We start from the raw sequence: 14,816 nt of genomic DNA, 5'->3' as shown, positions 1-14,816 counted from the left end.
ACTCTCCTTTTATGAGCACTTTTGCTGTGTCCCAAAAGTTTTGATATGTTGTACTATCATTATCATTTGTTTCTATCTATCTCTTGATCTCTCTTTTTATTTCTTCTCTGACCCAGTTATTCTTTAATAGCATGTTGTTTAAACTCCTTATATTTGTGGCTTCCCGATTTTTTTTCTGCAGTTGATCTCTAGTTTCAAAGCATTATGATCAGAGAATATGGTTAGTATGATTTCAATTCTCTTATATTTGTTGAGGCTATCTCTGTGTCCCAGTATGTGGTCAATTCTTGAGAATGTTCCATGGACACTAGAGAAGAATGTATAAGCAGCTGTTTTAGGATGGAAGGCTCTATAAATGTCAATGATGTCCAGTTTGGTCTAATGTGTCATTTAAAGATGTTATTTCCTTATTGATTTTTTGTTTGGATGATTTGTCCATATCCGACAGTGGGGTATTTAGGTCCTTTACTACGATAGTGTTTTGGTTTGTTTCTCCCTCTAGTTCTATTAGTAATCGCTTTACATATTTCGTGGCTCACTGATTGGGAACATAGATATTAATAAGTGTTATGTATTCTTGGTGCATGATTCTCGTTATTATTATGAAGTGTCCCTCAGTATCTTTCTTTACGTTTTTTATTTTGAAGCCTATTTCATCTGATATTAGTACCACTACTCCCACTTTTCTCTGAATGCCATTTGCTTGAAATATCATTTTCTACCCTTTCACTTTGAGTCTCTATTTGTCTCTAGAGCTGAGATGTGTCTGAGATGGAACCTAGAAGGCAGCACATGGTGGGGTTTTGTTTTTTGATCCATTCTGCAACTCTGTGCCTTTTTATTGGTGAATTCAATCCATTTACGTTATTGAAATATGAGGTCTTCTTATAGCCATTTTGCTTTTGCTTTCTGGTAGCTCGGTGTTTCCATTGCTTCCTTGTCCTTGTGTTTCTGTTTTCTTTATTTTACTTGGCTTTTATGGGTTTTCCTTCTAGTCCTTGTTTTATCTTATATACTTCAGTTCTGAATCTTTGGCATGCAGTTACCATTATGAATATGTAAATGATAGTTATATATATGCCATCATCCTTTTATTCTGTGTGTGACTTATCTCAATTACCCTTTGTGAATCTGTATCTTTGAATCCTCCCCTTTTTTGCCATTGTTGTCTCAGTTTGTCCCTATGTATGCTGAATGTTCATTACCATCCTGCTATAGCAAATCTCTTTTTATTTTTAAGCTTCTAATGCCCTGTTCTTAATAAGGGTTGCACTCCTATGCTTCTATCAGCCTAGTTTCATAGTCAGATTTTGATTTCAGGATCTGGCTACTTTCTCAAAATGAGTTATGCCTTCTATCTTTTTTCCTTAGAAATATACCTTTTAGGATTGAAAAATTTTTGTCCTTTGAAAGTTTAAATAACTCTCTTCTAAAATTATCCCACCTTACAGCACTACATCTATTTGAATGGATGGAAAACTTTTTTGAAACCCCTTTAAAATTCTTCCTTAGTTATTAGTTTATTCTGGTTGTTTACTTCTTATTGATTTAAAGGGGGATTAGTTGCAGGAAGGCATCAAATTAGTTGCAGAAGAATAAGAAGGTTAATTCAAGGATTGTAAGATGGTGCTTTCTTATGGAGATCCTTATATGCCATTTTAAAGAATTTGGCCTTATCATCAATAGGGGTTGTAAAAAATTTTTGAGAAAAGAGATCTTTATGATCTCATGATCAAATTTCACCAATTCAGAGCTATGAATAGAGTAAAATAGTAGTCCAGGTTTGAGCTGAGGGTCACTGCAGCTCAATATTTCAGATGAGGGTCAGAGGTATTTAAAACAGTAGAAATGAAAGAATGAACAGATGTAAAAGCCAGCATGTTTGAAGAATTGACTTAATGGCATCCCACAAAAAAATATTGCTGAAAGTTTATTCTAAAAGGTTTTAAGTCCAGAATCAAATATTTGCTGAAAAAGAGTATCATTCTCTAACAATTAGAAATAATTAAAAATAAGTATAAAATTCTCGTATTCATTAGGAAATAAACAAGACATTTCTTCAAGATGGGGTAAAAATATATTTTGCTCCAAGATAAAATATCCTGAGTCTCAAGATATTTAATGATTTTGAAAGGCCTCTGTTACCAGTATGCCAACGTATTGGCTGCACTCTTCTCCAATTACTATTGTTTTCATAATATAACCTTTTTCTCCACATTTTGATAGCTTTCTTATTTAATTTTTTTTTTTTTTAAAAATTAAATTACTGTTGAAAATAAATATTGTTTTATATTAGTTTCAGGTGTACAGCATAGTGGTTAGACATGTATATAATTTCCGAACTGATCTCCCCCATTAGTCTAATATCCGCCTGGCACCATACATAGTTATTGCAAAATTATTGACCATATTCTCTAGTTGTACTTTATATCTCCATGACTATTTTGTATCTACAAATTTGTGCTTCTTAATCCTTTCACCTTCTTCAACCATCAGTTTGTTCTTTGTACCTACGAGTCTGTTTCTGTTTTGTTTGTTCTTTAATTTTGTCTTTTTTTTAAGAGTCCACATCTAAAATACCACATATAATATTTTTCTTTCTCTGTCTGACTTATTTCATTTAGCATAATACCCTTTAGGTCCATTCATGTTGCCACAAATGATAATTTTTAATTCTTTTTTATTGTTGCGTAATATTCCATTGTATATATCTATTGATGGACACTTAATTTGCTTCCACATCTTTTTTCTTAATTTATATTTAATTAACTAATTAATTAATTTTAATTAAACTTATTAGGGTGACAATGGTTAATAAAATCATATAGATTTCAAGCGTACAAGTTCACCACCCAAAATTAAATTTCCTGCTGTCATCAAATATTTGACCCCCTTTACTCTCCTACTTACCTCCTTCTTCCTCCTCTTCTCTCTGGTGACCACTAATCCAGTGTCCGTGTCCATGAGTCTGTTTGCCATGTTTATTTGTTGCCTTCAATTTTACATCCCACATATGAATGAAGTCATACAGTTATCGACTTTTTTGACTTAATTTACTTAGGATGATAATGTCAAGATCCATCCATTTTGTTGCAAATGGAGGTTTTTCATCTTTTCTTATAGCTGAGTAATATTCCATTGTATGTATGTACAACATCTTTTTTATTCAATCATCTATTGAAGGGTACTTTGGTTGTTTCCATTGCTGGCCACCGTGAATAATGCTACAATGAATAGGGGTATATGTCTTTACGGATAAATGTTTTTAAATTTTGGGGGTAGATATCCAGAAGAGAGATTGCTGGGTCATATGGTAATTCTATTCTTAATTTTTAAAGAAACCTCCATACTGTTTTCCATAGTAACTGTACCAATGTACATTCCCACCAACAGCGTATGAGAGTTCCTTTTCCTCCACAACCTCTCCAACACTTGTTATTACCTGTCCTGCTGATGATAGCCATTCTAATGGGTGTGAAGTAGTATTTCATTATGGTTTTGATTTGCATTTCCCTAATAGCTAGTGAAGTTGAACATCTCTTCATATGTCTGTTGGCTGTTTGTATGTCTTCTTGGAATAAGTGTCTCTTCAGGTCCTTTGCTGATGTTTTAATTGGATTGTTTATTATATTGTCATTGAGTTATATGAATTATTTGCATATGAACTTTCCTTTTATTACTACTTTTACTATAACTCAAAAGTTTTGATATGTGGTATTGTCATTTTCATTTGTTTCTATTTATCTTTTGATCTCTCCTTTTATTTCTTCTTTCACCTAGTTATTCTTAAGTAGCATGTTGTTTAATCTCCACATATTTGTGGTTTTTCCTGCTTTCTTTTTCAGTTGATTTCCAATTTCAAAACATGTGGTCAGAGAATATGATCAATTTGATTTCAATCTTCTTAAATTTGTTGAGGCTAGTTTTGTGTCCTAACATATGGTCTATCCTTGAGAATGTTCCATGTGCACTAGAGAAGACTGTATAATGGTGTTCTAGGATGAAAGGCACTATAAATATTGATTATGTCCATTTGGTCTAATGTGTCATTTAAGGCCAATATTTCTTTATTGATTTTTGTTTAAATCTATTCTTACCTGTCAGTGAAATATTTAGGTCCCCTACTGTAAACGTGTTTTCATCAATTTCTCCCTTTAGTTCAGTTAGCAGTTGCTTTATATATTTTGGTGCTCCCTGATTGAGAGCATATTTATTGATGTGTTATGTCTTTTGATGTACTATCCCCTTTATCATTATGAAATGTCCCTCTTTGTCTCTCGTTACCTTTTTTATCTTGAAGATTATTTAATCAGTTATAAGGATGGCTACATCCGCTTTTCACTGAATGCCATTTGCCAAAACAGAGAGTATTGTTTTCCATCGTTTTACTTTGAATCTGTTTGTCTTCACAGCTAATTGTGTCTCTTGAAGACAATATCTGGTTGGGTTTTATTTTATAATCCAAACTGCTACTCTGTGCCTTTTTATTGGTGACTTCAGTTCGTTTCCATTTAGGGCGATTATTGATGTATGAGGATTTCCTATAGCCATTTTATCTTTTGTTTTCTGGTAGCCCAGTGTCTCCACTGTTTCTTTTCCCTTGTGCTTCTGTTATTTTAGTTTGGTGATATTCTACATTTTTCCCCTCTCTGGTTCCTCTTTTTTATGTTGTATGTCTCAGTTCTGGATTTGTGAGTGTGTGTGTGTGTGTGTGTGTGTGTGTGTGTGTGTGTGTGTGTGGTTACCATTAAGTTTAAACAAAGGAAAGTTTCATATTAGTCTTTTTTCTTCTGCATACATGTTAACTCCATCTCATTTGCACATTCAGACCTTTCCCTTTTTATATTTTTATTGTCACAAGTTATCTCTATTTATGCTGTGAGTTCATTTTTGAGTTGTAATAGCTAATGTCTTTCTCGCTCTTTTTTGAAAAATGTTTTTACCTTATTTAACCTTTATGTTACATTTACATGTAAGTACCCTACTCTGAATAAAGACTACAGTTTTCTACTTCTGTCTGTCTGTTAGTCATCTTACTTATAATTTTGTATTCTTTTGTCTTTTTGTTTCAGATAGAATAACTCCCTTCAGTATTTCCTGTAATGTGACACTTATGGTAAAAAATTTCCTCAGCTTATGTATGTCTGAAAAGATTTTTATTTCTCCTTCATATCTAAAGGATAACTTTGCCGGATATATTATTCTTGGCTGGTAATTTCTCTTTCAATAGTTTAAATATTTGATTCCATTCCTCCTAGCTTGTAGAGTTTCTGCTGAAAAATCCACTGATAGTCTAATGGGATTTCCTTTATATATTACTGTCTTCTTTTCCTTGCCTGTCTTGAGGATTCTTTCTTTGTCATTTTTGATACTTTTAATATAATGTGCCTTGGAGAAGGCCTTTTTTGGAATAAGATAATTAGGTGTTCTGTTTGCTTCTTGGAATCAAGCATTTAGTTCTTTCCATAGGTTTAGGAAGTTCTCTTCAACTACATGTTCGAATAGGCTCTCTGTTCCCCTCTCCCTTTCTTCTCCTTCTGGTAGACCTATTATTCATATATTTCTCTTTTTGATGAAGTCAGATAGTTCTCGTAGAGATTTTTCACTTTTTTTTAATTCTTATATTTCTCTTTCTGAAGGAGTTAGTTCTTGTAGAATTCTTTCATATATATATATATATATATATATATATATATATATATATATATTCACTCTCAAGTCTCTCTCTTCTTCCATCTGTGTTATTTCCAGATTTCTGTCTTTGCTATCACTAATATTTTACTCTGTCTGGTCAGCTCTATTTTTTAAACTCACTATTTCATTGTTTATCTTGAATTCTTCACCTCCAGAATTTCTATTAAGTTCTTTTTAAAAGTTTCAATCTCTTCAATAAAGTATTTCTTTCATTCATCGATTTTATTTCTGAATTCATTAAGCTGCCTATTTGAGTTTTCTTGAATCTTATTGGCTTTTTTGCTATCTTGAATTCTCTGTCATTTAAGTCTCATATTTCCGTGTCTTTAAGTTTATATTCTGGAGATCTTTCTGAGCCACCTGTTAACTTGGCTGTTTATGGTATTTGATGGATTATTTCTCCACCTAAGCATTGATAGTAATGAACTCTGCTTTTTTTCTTTTTTTTTTCTTAAGAGTGATACCTGTTTAGTAGGTTGATAAGAAGAGGTCTTTCTTTTATTGTCCAATAGTTGACCCTGGAGTGCAAGTGTTTTATTTTCTCTTACACTGCTCCAGATTCTTAGATCTCTGCTGGGTAGCGAAAGATACCTTGTATGCCCTGGGAAGGTAGGCCTCTCCTCTGTGACCAAGTCACCTCAGTCTCAGGGCACCACCCCATGGGAGAATGTGATGGGTAATGGGATTCTGAACCAGTGATATCCTGGTGCTGCCCCTGCAGCCAGACATAGTACTGTGCTGTCTGAGGTGCCCAAGGTGTCCCTGCTGGGATCAGCTTAGATGAGTGGGGGCAGGGTGGACTGGGAGAGGCCATTGGTGTGTTTGGCTTTGTTCTCCTCCCTATAATGGTGGCTGCATCACCTCTGTGTCTCCACCTTTGTCACTGAAATAAGCTGCAGTGTGCATTTGCTACTTAGGAACTATCTCTCCAGTTCTCAGGACTGTAGAACTTGATGTTTACTGCTACGTTTTCTTATAGGACCCACTTCTAGCTCTAGGAAGGTATAGGGAGGTGAGCTATGGGAGGATAGGAGGAGGCAGCCAGTCTCCATGGCTTTATTTTCTGCCTGATAATGATGACTGCCAGAACAAAGCTGTCACACTTCTGCATTCCATCTATGCCCTGATAATAGGGTTCAATCTTAATATGTGTTGATCACTCAGGCAGGAATGCTCAGGGCTACCGAGAGTGCACCTGCAGCCCGATTCCTTCTCTATCCCAAGACCCGTAATGAGCTCCAGACTGCATCCATGACATTTGTCTCTGCTCTTTCCCCTTCCCTTCTCCTCTGTTTGCTCCAATTCAACCACCTTCAGATGTTTCAATATGTAGATGTCTCAGACATATTTGTGTGTTGAGCAGAGAATCCTTTGTTGAATGATAGCTCTTCAACTTGTTGGAACTTCAAGGGGAGAAATTAAGGGGACCTCTCACACTGCCATGCTTTTTGGAATTATCTTCTTAATTTCTCTTTTTGTTAGTTTGTTATTGGTGTATAAAAATGCACCAATTTGCTGAATATTAATTTGGTATCCTGCTACTTTACTGAATTTATTTATCGGTCCTAATCATTTTATTTTATTTTTTTGGTGGAATCTTTAGGATTCGCTTTACCACAGTTTCACTTCTTCCTTTCCAATTTGGATGTCTTTTATTTCTTTTTATTATTTAATTGCTGTGACTAGGACTTCCAATACTATGTTGAATAAACGTGGTGAAAGTAGACATCCTTGCCTGATCTTAAGGAAAATACTTTTAGCTTTTCACCATTGAGTATGATATTAGCTGTGGGTTTGTCATCTATGGTCTATATTATATTGAAGTATATGCCCTCTATTCCCACTCTGCTGAGAGTTTTTATCATAAATGGATGGTGGATTTTGTCAAATGTTTTTTCTGCGTGTATTGATATGATCATATGACTTTTATCCTTTGTTTGTTAAAATAGTGTATCATGCTAATTGACTTGCAGATATTGAATCAAACTTGCATCCCAGAAATAAATCCCACTTGATCATGGTGTATAATCTTTTTAATGTCTCACTGAATTTGGTTTGCTAATTTGTTGTGGGTTTTTGCATCTGTGTTCATTAGGATGTTGGCCTATAATTTTCTTTTTTTGTAATTTCTTTGTGTGGTTTTGGAATTAGGGTAATGCTGGCCTTGTAAAATGAGTTTGGGAGACTTCCCTCCTCTTGAATTTTTTGGAACAGTTTGAGGATAGGTGTGAATTCTTTGATTGCTTGGTAAAATTCACCTGTGAAGCCATCTAGTCCAGGACTTTTGTTTTTTGGGGGGAGTTTTTTGATTACTGATTCTATTTTGTTGGTAGTAATCAGTCAGTTCAGATTTTCTGTTTCTCTTCAGTCTTGGAAGAAATTTCTAGGAATTTACCCATTTCTTCCAGATGTTCATTTCGTTGGCATATTTAATATTTTCTTATAACTTTTTGTATTTCTGTGGAGTCAGTTACCACTTCTCTTTCATTTCTAATTTTATTTGGGCCTTGTCTCTTTTTTTCTTGATAAGTCAGGTTAAAAGTTTGTCAATTTTTAAAATCTTTTCAAAGAAGCAGTTTTTGGTTTCATTGATCTTTTGTATTATTTTTCAATCTCTATTTTGTTTATTTCTGCTCTGATCTTTATTATATTTCCTTCCTGTACTCACTTTGGGCTATTTTGCTGTTCTTTTTTTAGTTTTGTTAAGTTAGATCGTTTATTAGAGATTTTTCTTATTTCTTGAGGTAGACTTGTATACTATAAATTTCCCTCATAGGATTGGTTTTGCTGTGTTCCATAGATTTTGAGTCATGTTTTCATTTTCATTTGTCTCAAAGTATCTTTTGATTTCTTCTTTGATTTCATTGCTAATCCATTCATTGCTTAGTAGCATGTTATTTAGCCTCCATGTGTTTGAGTGTTATTCAGTTTTTTTCTTGTAATTATTTCTAGTTTCATCTCATTGTGTTCAGAGAAGATGGTTGATATCATTTCAGTATTCTTAAATTTACTGATACTTGTTTTGTGGCCTAACGTGTGGTCTATTCTGAAAAATGTCCCATGTGCACATAAGAATGTATATTTTGCTGCTTCGGGGTGAAATGTTTTGAAAATATCTATTAAATCCATCTGATCTAGTGTGTCATTTAAGGCTGCTATTTCCTTGTTGGTTTTCCATCTGGCAGATCTGTGCATTGGTGTCAATGGAACGCTAATGTCTTCTACTATGACTGTGTTACTGTAGATCTCTCCTCTTATGTTGGTTAATATTTGCTTTATATATTTAAATGCTCCTCTGTTTGATGCATAGATGTTTACAAAGGTTATATCTTCTTGTTGGATTGATCCCTTTATCATTGTATAATGTACCTCTTTGTCTCTCATTATAGTCATTGTTTTAAAGTCTATTTTATATGATATAGGTATTACTACCTCAGCTTTTTGTTTGTTTGTTTCTATTTGCATGAAATATTTTTTTCTATCCCTTTACTTTCAGTCTATGTTTGTCGTTTGATCTAAAATGGGTCTCTTTTGTAGACACCATATGTATGGGTCTTTTTTTTTTTCTTATCCATTCAGCTACCCTCTTTCTTTTGATTGAATTATTTACTCCATTTACATTTAAAGTGATTATTGATAAGTACATAGTTATTACCATTTTATTATTCATATTTATGTTATTTTCCTCTTCTTAAAGAAGTTCTCTTAACATTTCATGTAATACAGATTTGATGGTGATGAATTACTTTAGCTTTTTCTTATCTGAGAAGCTCTTTCTCTCTCCGATTTTAAATGATAGTCTTGCTGGGTAGAGTAGTCTTGGTCATAGTTCCTTGCTTTTTATCATTTTAAATATTACATGCCAATCTCCTCTGGCTTGCAATGTTTGTGTTAAGAAATCAACTGACAGTTTTATGAGAGCTCCCATTTATGTAACTAGCTGCTTTTCTTTTGCTGCCCTTAGGATTCCTTTTTTATCTTTAACATTTGGCATTTTAATTACAATAGGTCTTTGCATGGGCCTCTTTGGGTTCACCGTGTTTGTGAACTCTCTGTACTTCCTGGGTTTCTGTGTCTGCTTCGCCAGATTAGGGAAGTTTTCTGTCATTATTTCTTTAAATAAAATTTCAATTTCTAGCTCCCTCTCTTCTCCTTCTGGTACCCTTATGATGAGAATATTGTTACACTCAATAATATCCTAGAGGCCCTTAAAAGTACTCTTATTTTTTATTTTTATTTTTTTTCTTTTTACTGTTTTAATTGAGTGTTTTTCTGCTATTTTATATTCTAAATCACTGATTAGAACCTCTGCTTCATCTAATCTGCTGTCAATTACTTTTAGTGTATTATTTATTCTAGTTATTTTATTCTTCAATTCTGACTGATTATTTTTTACGGTTTCTATGTCTTTTTTTATGCTCACTACCTCTTTAATGAAGTTCTCAGTAAGTTCTTTGAATGTCCTATAACCAGTGTTTTGAGCTCCGTATCTGATATGTTGCTTGCCTTCATTTTGTTTAGCTTTTTATTTCTGGAATTTTGTTTTATTCTTTCATTTGGGTCATATTTTTTGTTGTTGTTGTTTACTTATTTTGGCTGCCTCTCTGTGTTTGTTTCTATGTATTAGGTAGAACTGCTGTGTCTCCCAGTCTTGGCTGGGTGACCTTAGGTAGTAGGTGCCTTTTGGGGCCCAGTAACATAGTCTCCCTGATCACATGTACCAGGTGCTCCAGGATTGTCCCTTGTGTGGGTTTTGTGTGTACTCCTGTTGTAGTTGAGCCTTGATTGCTATTGGCATGTTACTAAGTGGAATTGACCCTCAAGCTGACTGGTCATGAGGATTGGTCATGCCCTGAGCTTATCAGCTGCTGTGTGGGGGCGAGGGGTGTTGGGGGGAAGGTTGACCACATGCAGAGGGATTTGTCCCAGTGGGCTCTGGTGCCTGCTGAGATCACCCCTTGGGTGTGTCATTTGTGGGGCTAATCAAGTAGTACTCTGAAGGAGTCTCCTGGCTGTGTTGGTTCTGGTGCTCCTTGAGAGGGGCTTCTGTTCAATCCAAGGTCAGCTGTTGCCTATGACCAGTCTGGAGCTACCTGGTAGGAGCTACAAAGTGGTCTACAGTTGGTCACTACCTGTGCTGGACATTGAGGTAGGTAAGAGAAGCTAAATTGTGAATGGAGGCTGGCTGCTTCCAGTATTAGGGCCTGAAGCAACTCAGTAAAAGGCCCAGAGCACCCTGAGGCCTGCTGCTGCCAGCCAGCTAGCTTCCTATAAGGCTCAACTGATAAAAGAGCCTTGGGCATTAGGCAGAGGTCTCAGGGAGCCATCAGGGTAGGGCAAGTAGTGTTCACCACTCAGCAAAAGTCTCAGAGCACAACGAGGTCAGTTGCTGCCCATCTGGGGCCCATGAACCCGACAGAGTTGTCCAAAAAAGAGTACAGCTTGGTCTGGGGCTGTCAAAAGTAACTTCCTTAATATAACCTTCTTGAGCGTCTTTTATCTTCCCCCTGGTTTTATTTTAACTTCCTCAGAGCAGGTAACCTACTAGCTTATGTCTCTTGTTTTTCCTTAATTACTTATTTAATTTCTAAAAGCTGATTTGATTTTATATTATTAAATGATTGCATATGAGATTTTCAGGAATTGATATAGTCATGATAGTTTTGAGTGATAATTTAATAATAATGATAGTTTCAAAATCAGAGTAGGAAGTTAATGGAGATAGAATCAAATTCATACAACTGATGTAATAGCTTTTATCCATATAGAGCAGCCCCCCATTTATTTGGGAGCATCTTCAGTATAACAAAAATATACCAAAACAACTTTACCCACCAAGACCCATTTTGTTCAAAATGGATTATTTGGTTTTCCTAGAGAGCAATCTTGTATAAATTAGAGCCTAACATTTTAGATATTCAATAAAAAATGAAAATTAAAAAATCTCATATATATTTTATTGACACACATCTCTGATAAATATAAGAAATATAATAAAATTAATAAGTATATAATTAATATGGAGCATGCTATTAATAGCGAATAATTATATATACAATAAAGTATAATTGATTTATTTATAAAAAGTTTATATCCTTTTTGCTATTAACATTATGACCAAACTTTCTTGGGAAGTAAGGTGAAATAATCACAAATTATTAAATACAAAATTAATTGTATAGGTTTGCCAAAAAAAGAAAATGTATATTTTGCAATACATGTTAAAATGATTTTTTTTTCTTTTTCTAGGACATATCGAGGAAGAGCATATTTTAAACGTTGCCTTTATAAGCTAGCAACTCAAGATTTTTCTGTTGCAATTCACTTAGATCCTAATAACTGGTTAGCATTGTATTATAGAGGCTGCTTATTCAGAAAAAGTAACCCTTTAAGAGCACTACAGGATTATAGTGTTTCAGGTACTTTGCCTTCAATTGCACATATATAGGAATTTGAACTGCGGTTCAGTGGCTAACTTTCGTAGAGTGGAATGCTAATGTGGGTTAACTAATGTAACATGTTTATTATTATATAATTATATATACATATATATTAATATATACTTATTTTGTATATATATTCATGTATTCTTATCAGCTATAATAGTTTAGTGAAAAATGTTTCTATTATGGGCTTTTAACATATGTGAGTATATGTGTATTTATATGTATATATAACTATGACAAAGGGAGAATATCACATCAAAGAATACTATATCTTTCTATATATTGAGTTCTGAGGCTATTTCTGGAAATTCAAGTTTATTTCTTAGTGAGCTTGCTAAAATGGCAGTGAATTTTCCTGGAGGTCTGTGTCTTGCTCTAGAAGCTCAGTCGGTGGATTAGTCAAATTCAGAGTCATTTAACCCTTAAACTAAAAACGAGCTTTGAGAATCTTCAATAAGAGGATGCCAACGGCCAAAGTGGCCATTTCCACCTACACTATTATCAATGCATTCTTGTTATATGAATATGCCAGCACAATTTTGGGAATAGAATAAGTGCTCAGTAAACAGTCCCCAGCTGAATAAACTAGCCCATCCTGACTGGCAAATTCCAGCTAGAACCCAGCACTTCAGACATTGCTGTGTTCACCTAGGTGCAAAGTGGTGGAATACCATCATCCTCAATTAAGCAGTATCTAGAGATTAAGAGAGAACTAAACTCTTACAAAGAGAATACAGAGTTCCTCCGGGTAGGTGGTCTAAGATGATTGTTCCTTGAAGTCTCTAAATTCATTTGCATAGTCAAGTTACTTATCTTAACCTCAAATTCTGCTTGCCTCAGTGTAGTCTTTTTGAGCTGCACATTTTGCCTGGATTATGTATGTAAACCAGCCACTGCCATGTGCCCCAATCTGGGCTTGTACTAAAGTCTGTCCTTTGGCCACTAGTAATTCTTTCCTGTCTTCCATTGGGGACATCAAGGGCAGTGGCGCCCATTTGACACCAACCCACTGAAATGAATCTAAAGTCAGACTCTAGATTCTAGGCCCATCTTTCCCATTTACTAGCATCACAATCATGATCAATGTATCTACCCCCTTTAAACCTTAATTTCTTCATCTATAGATAAGTATACTCATTGTAGATATGTATTATTTTGTATAATGTTAAAAAGTCATAAGTAGTAGGAAGGGTAGAGACTAAAATGTAACTCAGATATGTTTGTTCAGATGCCGAATGATAGATATAATTTTATTTTTAAGCTCTCATAAATGACAGCTATGAGAATCTTGGTTGTTTTCTACATCGGGGCATACTCTATGCAGATCTAAAACTTTGGGTGCTGGCAATCTGTGACTTCGAAACTGTTATTTCTCTAGAAAGGTGTGTTTTTCTTTTTATTCTTATTAATTTCACTTTTGTATAAAATTAATAAACAAAATGGAAGAAGAAACTTTTCCTCTCACAATTAACTTTGTAAAAATGAGACAATTATAAAGGGATGCTAAAAGTAGAATATTATTTCTAAAAATAAGGTTATTTCTAAAATAAGACTTGTGGTCAACATCTGTTTGCCTCAGATGCTTTTGCAAATTTTAGAGATTGAGTGGGTATGAGAGGATTTACATCCATGGATACCAAAATCAAGAAGTTATTAAGAGGAGCTTAGAGATACCCAGGTTAGAGATTTTTGAAGTTAACTTCATAGAACACTGTCATAAAGCTTTAAAATAATGACAAAATATTCTACTTGATATATTGTTGCTATGCACAACACATAACTCAATAGGAGGAAACTTCTATTTAGAACTTCTAACTTCATTTTGCTTAGCAAAGCAAAAGAAAAAAGCCAATAACACTTAGAACGTTAAGTTCTGGAAGAAATAGACTGAAAGTTATACACACTGGTCAGAAAGCTAAGCTGTCAAACATGGAATTTAATTAAATAATTCTCCCTCTCCCCCTTTCTTCCTAATGAAGCATTTGTTAAATAAATATAAAATGGAAAGTGTCAGAAAGAGTAACATATCTTACCAATCCATGCCAAACAGCAGATTGTTTAGTTTATCGATAAGGTAAACTTTGAACTTGTCTCAGGAAAGTTATGGAAAATGGTTCCATAGTGATTTTCTTCGGGATATATTTGAGCCAGAAATGGAAAGAAAAGTTTCAGTTGCAAAAAGCCAAAATGTGGGGGGTAGGAATTTTGGTGTCTTTTAGGTCAGGGCTTCTGTGAAGTTGGGCTGGCTCATTATTTTGAAATAGAGGCATTGCTAAGCGAAATAAGCCAGCCAGAAAAAGTTGAGAATCACATATATATGGGATATAAACCTAAAAGCAACAAATGAACAGGACAAACAAACAGAGACTTATGGTCACGGACAGGAGATTAGTGGTTACCAGAGGGTAGTGGGAAGGAGAGAGAGGGGAGGTAGATGGGTTAAAAGGGGTCAAATATGTGGTGACAGAAAGAAATCTAACTGTGGGAGGTGAACACACAGTATAATGTATATATGCCTTACTGTTAAAATGTATAGCTGAAACTTATTAGATTTCGTTAACTAATGTCACCATAATAAATAAACAAATAGATAGACAAATAAATTTTTACAAAATTAAAAAAAGAGAATATAAGCCACATTTAATTTTTAGGAAAGGAGTATATTCACAAAATAAA

The 14,816-nt window shown here is 34.3% G+C and overlaps 1 protein-coding gene across 1 annotated transcript in view; it reads left to right on the top strand.

Moving 5' to 3' along the window:
* Positions 1-14,816, top strand: part of TTC6 (tetratricopeptide repeat domain 6) — a 182,775-nt gene that overhangs the window by 128,920 nt on the left and 39,039 nt on the right. Inside the window, exons 17-18 of the mRNA XM_036239179.1 lie at positions 11,944-12,113; positions 13,402-13,522. Of these exons, the coding sequence (XP_036095072.1) occupies positions 11,944-12,113; positions 13,402-13,522 (291 nt within the window). The remainder of the gene's footprint in view (positions 1-11,943; positions 12,114-13,401; positions 13,523-14,816) is intronic.

The sequence above is a fragment of the Rousettus aegyptiacus genome, unplaced genomic scaffold (genome assembly GCF_014176215.1).
Source record: "Rousettus aegyptiacus isolate mRouAeg1 unplaced genomic scaffold, mRouAeg1.p scaffold_m13_p_3, whole genome shotgun sequence".
In the NCBI taxonomy this organism is placed as follows: domain Eukaryota; kingdom Metazoa; phylum Chordata; class Mammalia; order Chiroptera; family Pteropodidae; genus Rousettus; species Rousettus aegyptiacus.
The sequence above is the reverse complement of the archived record's forward strand: the minus strand, read 5'-3'. Positions and strand labels throughout refer to the sequence as shown.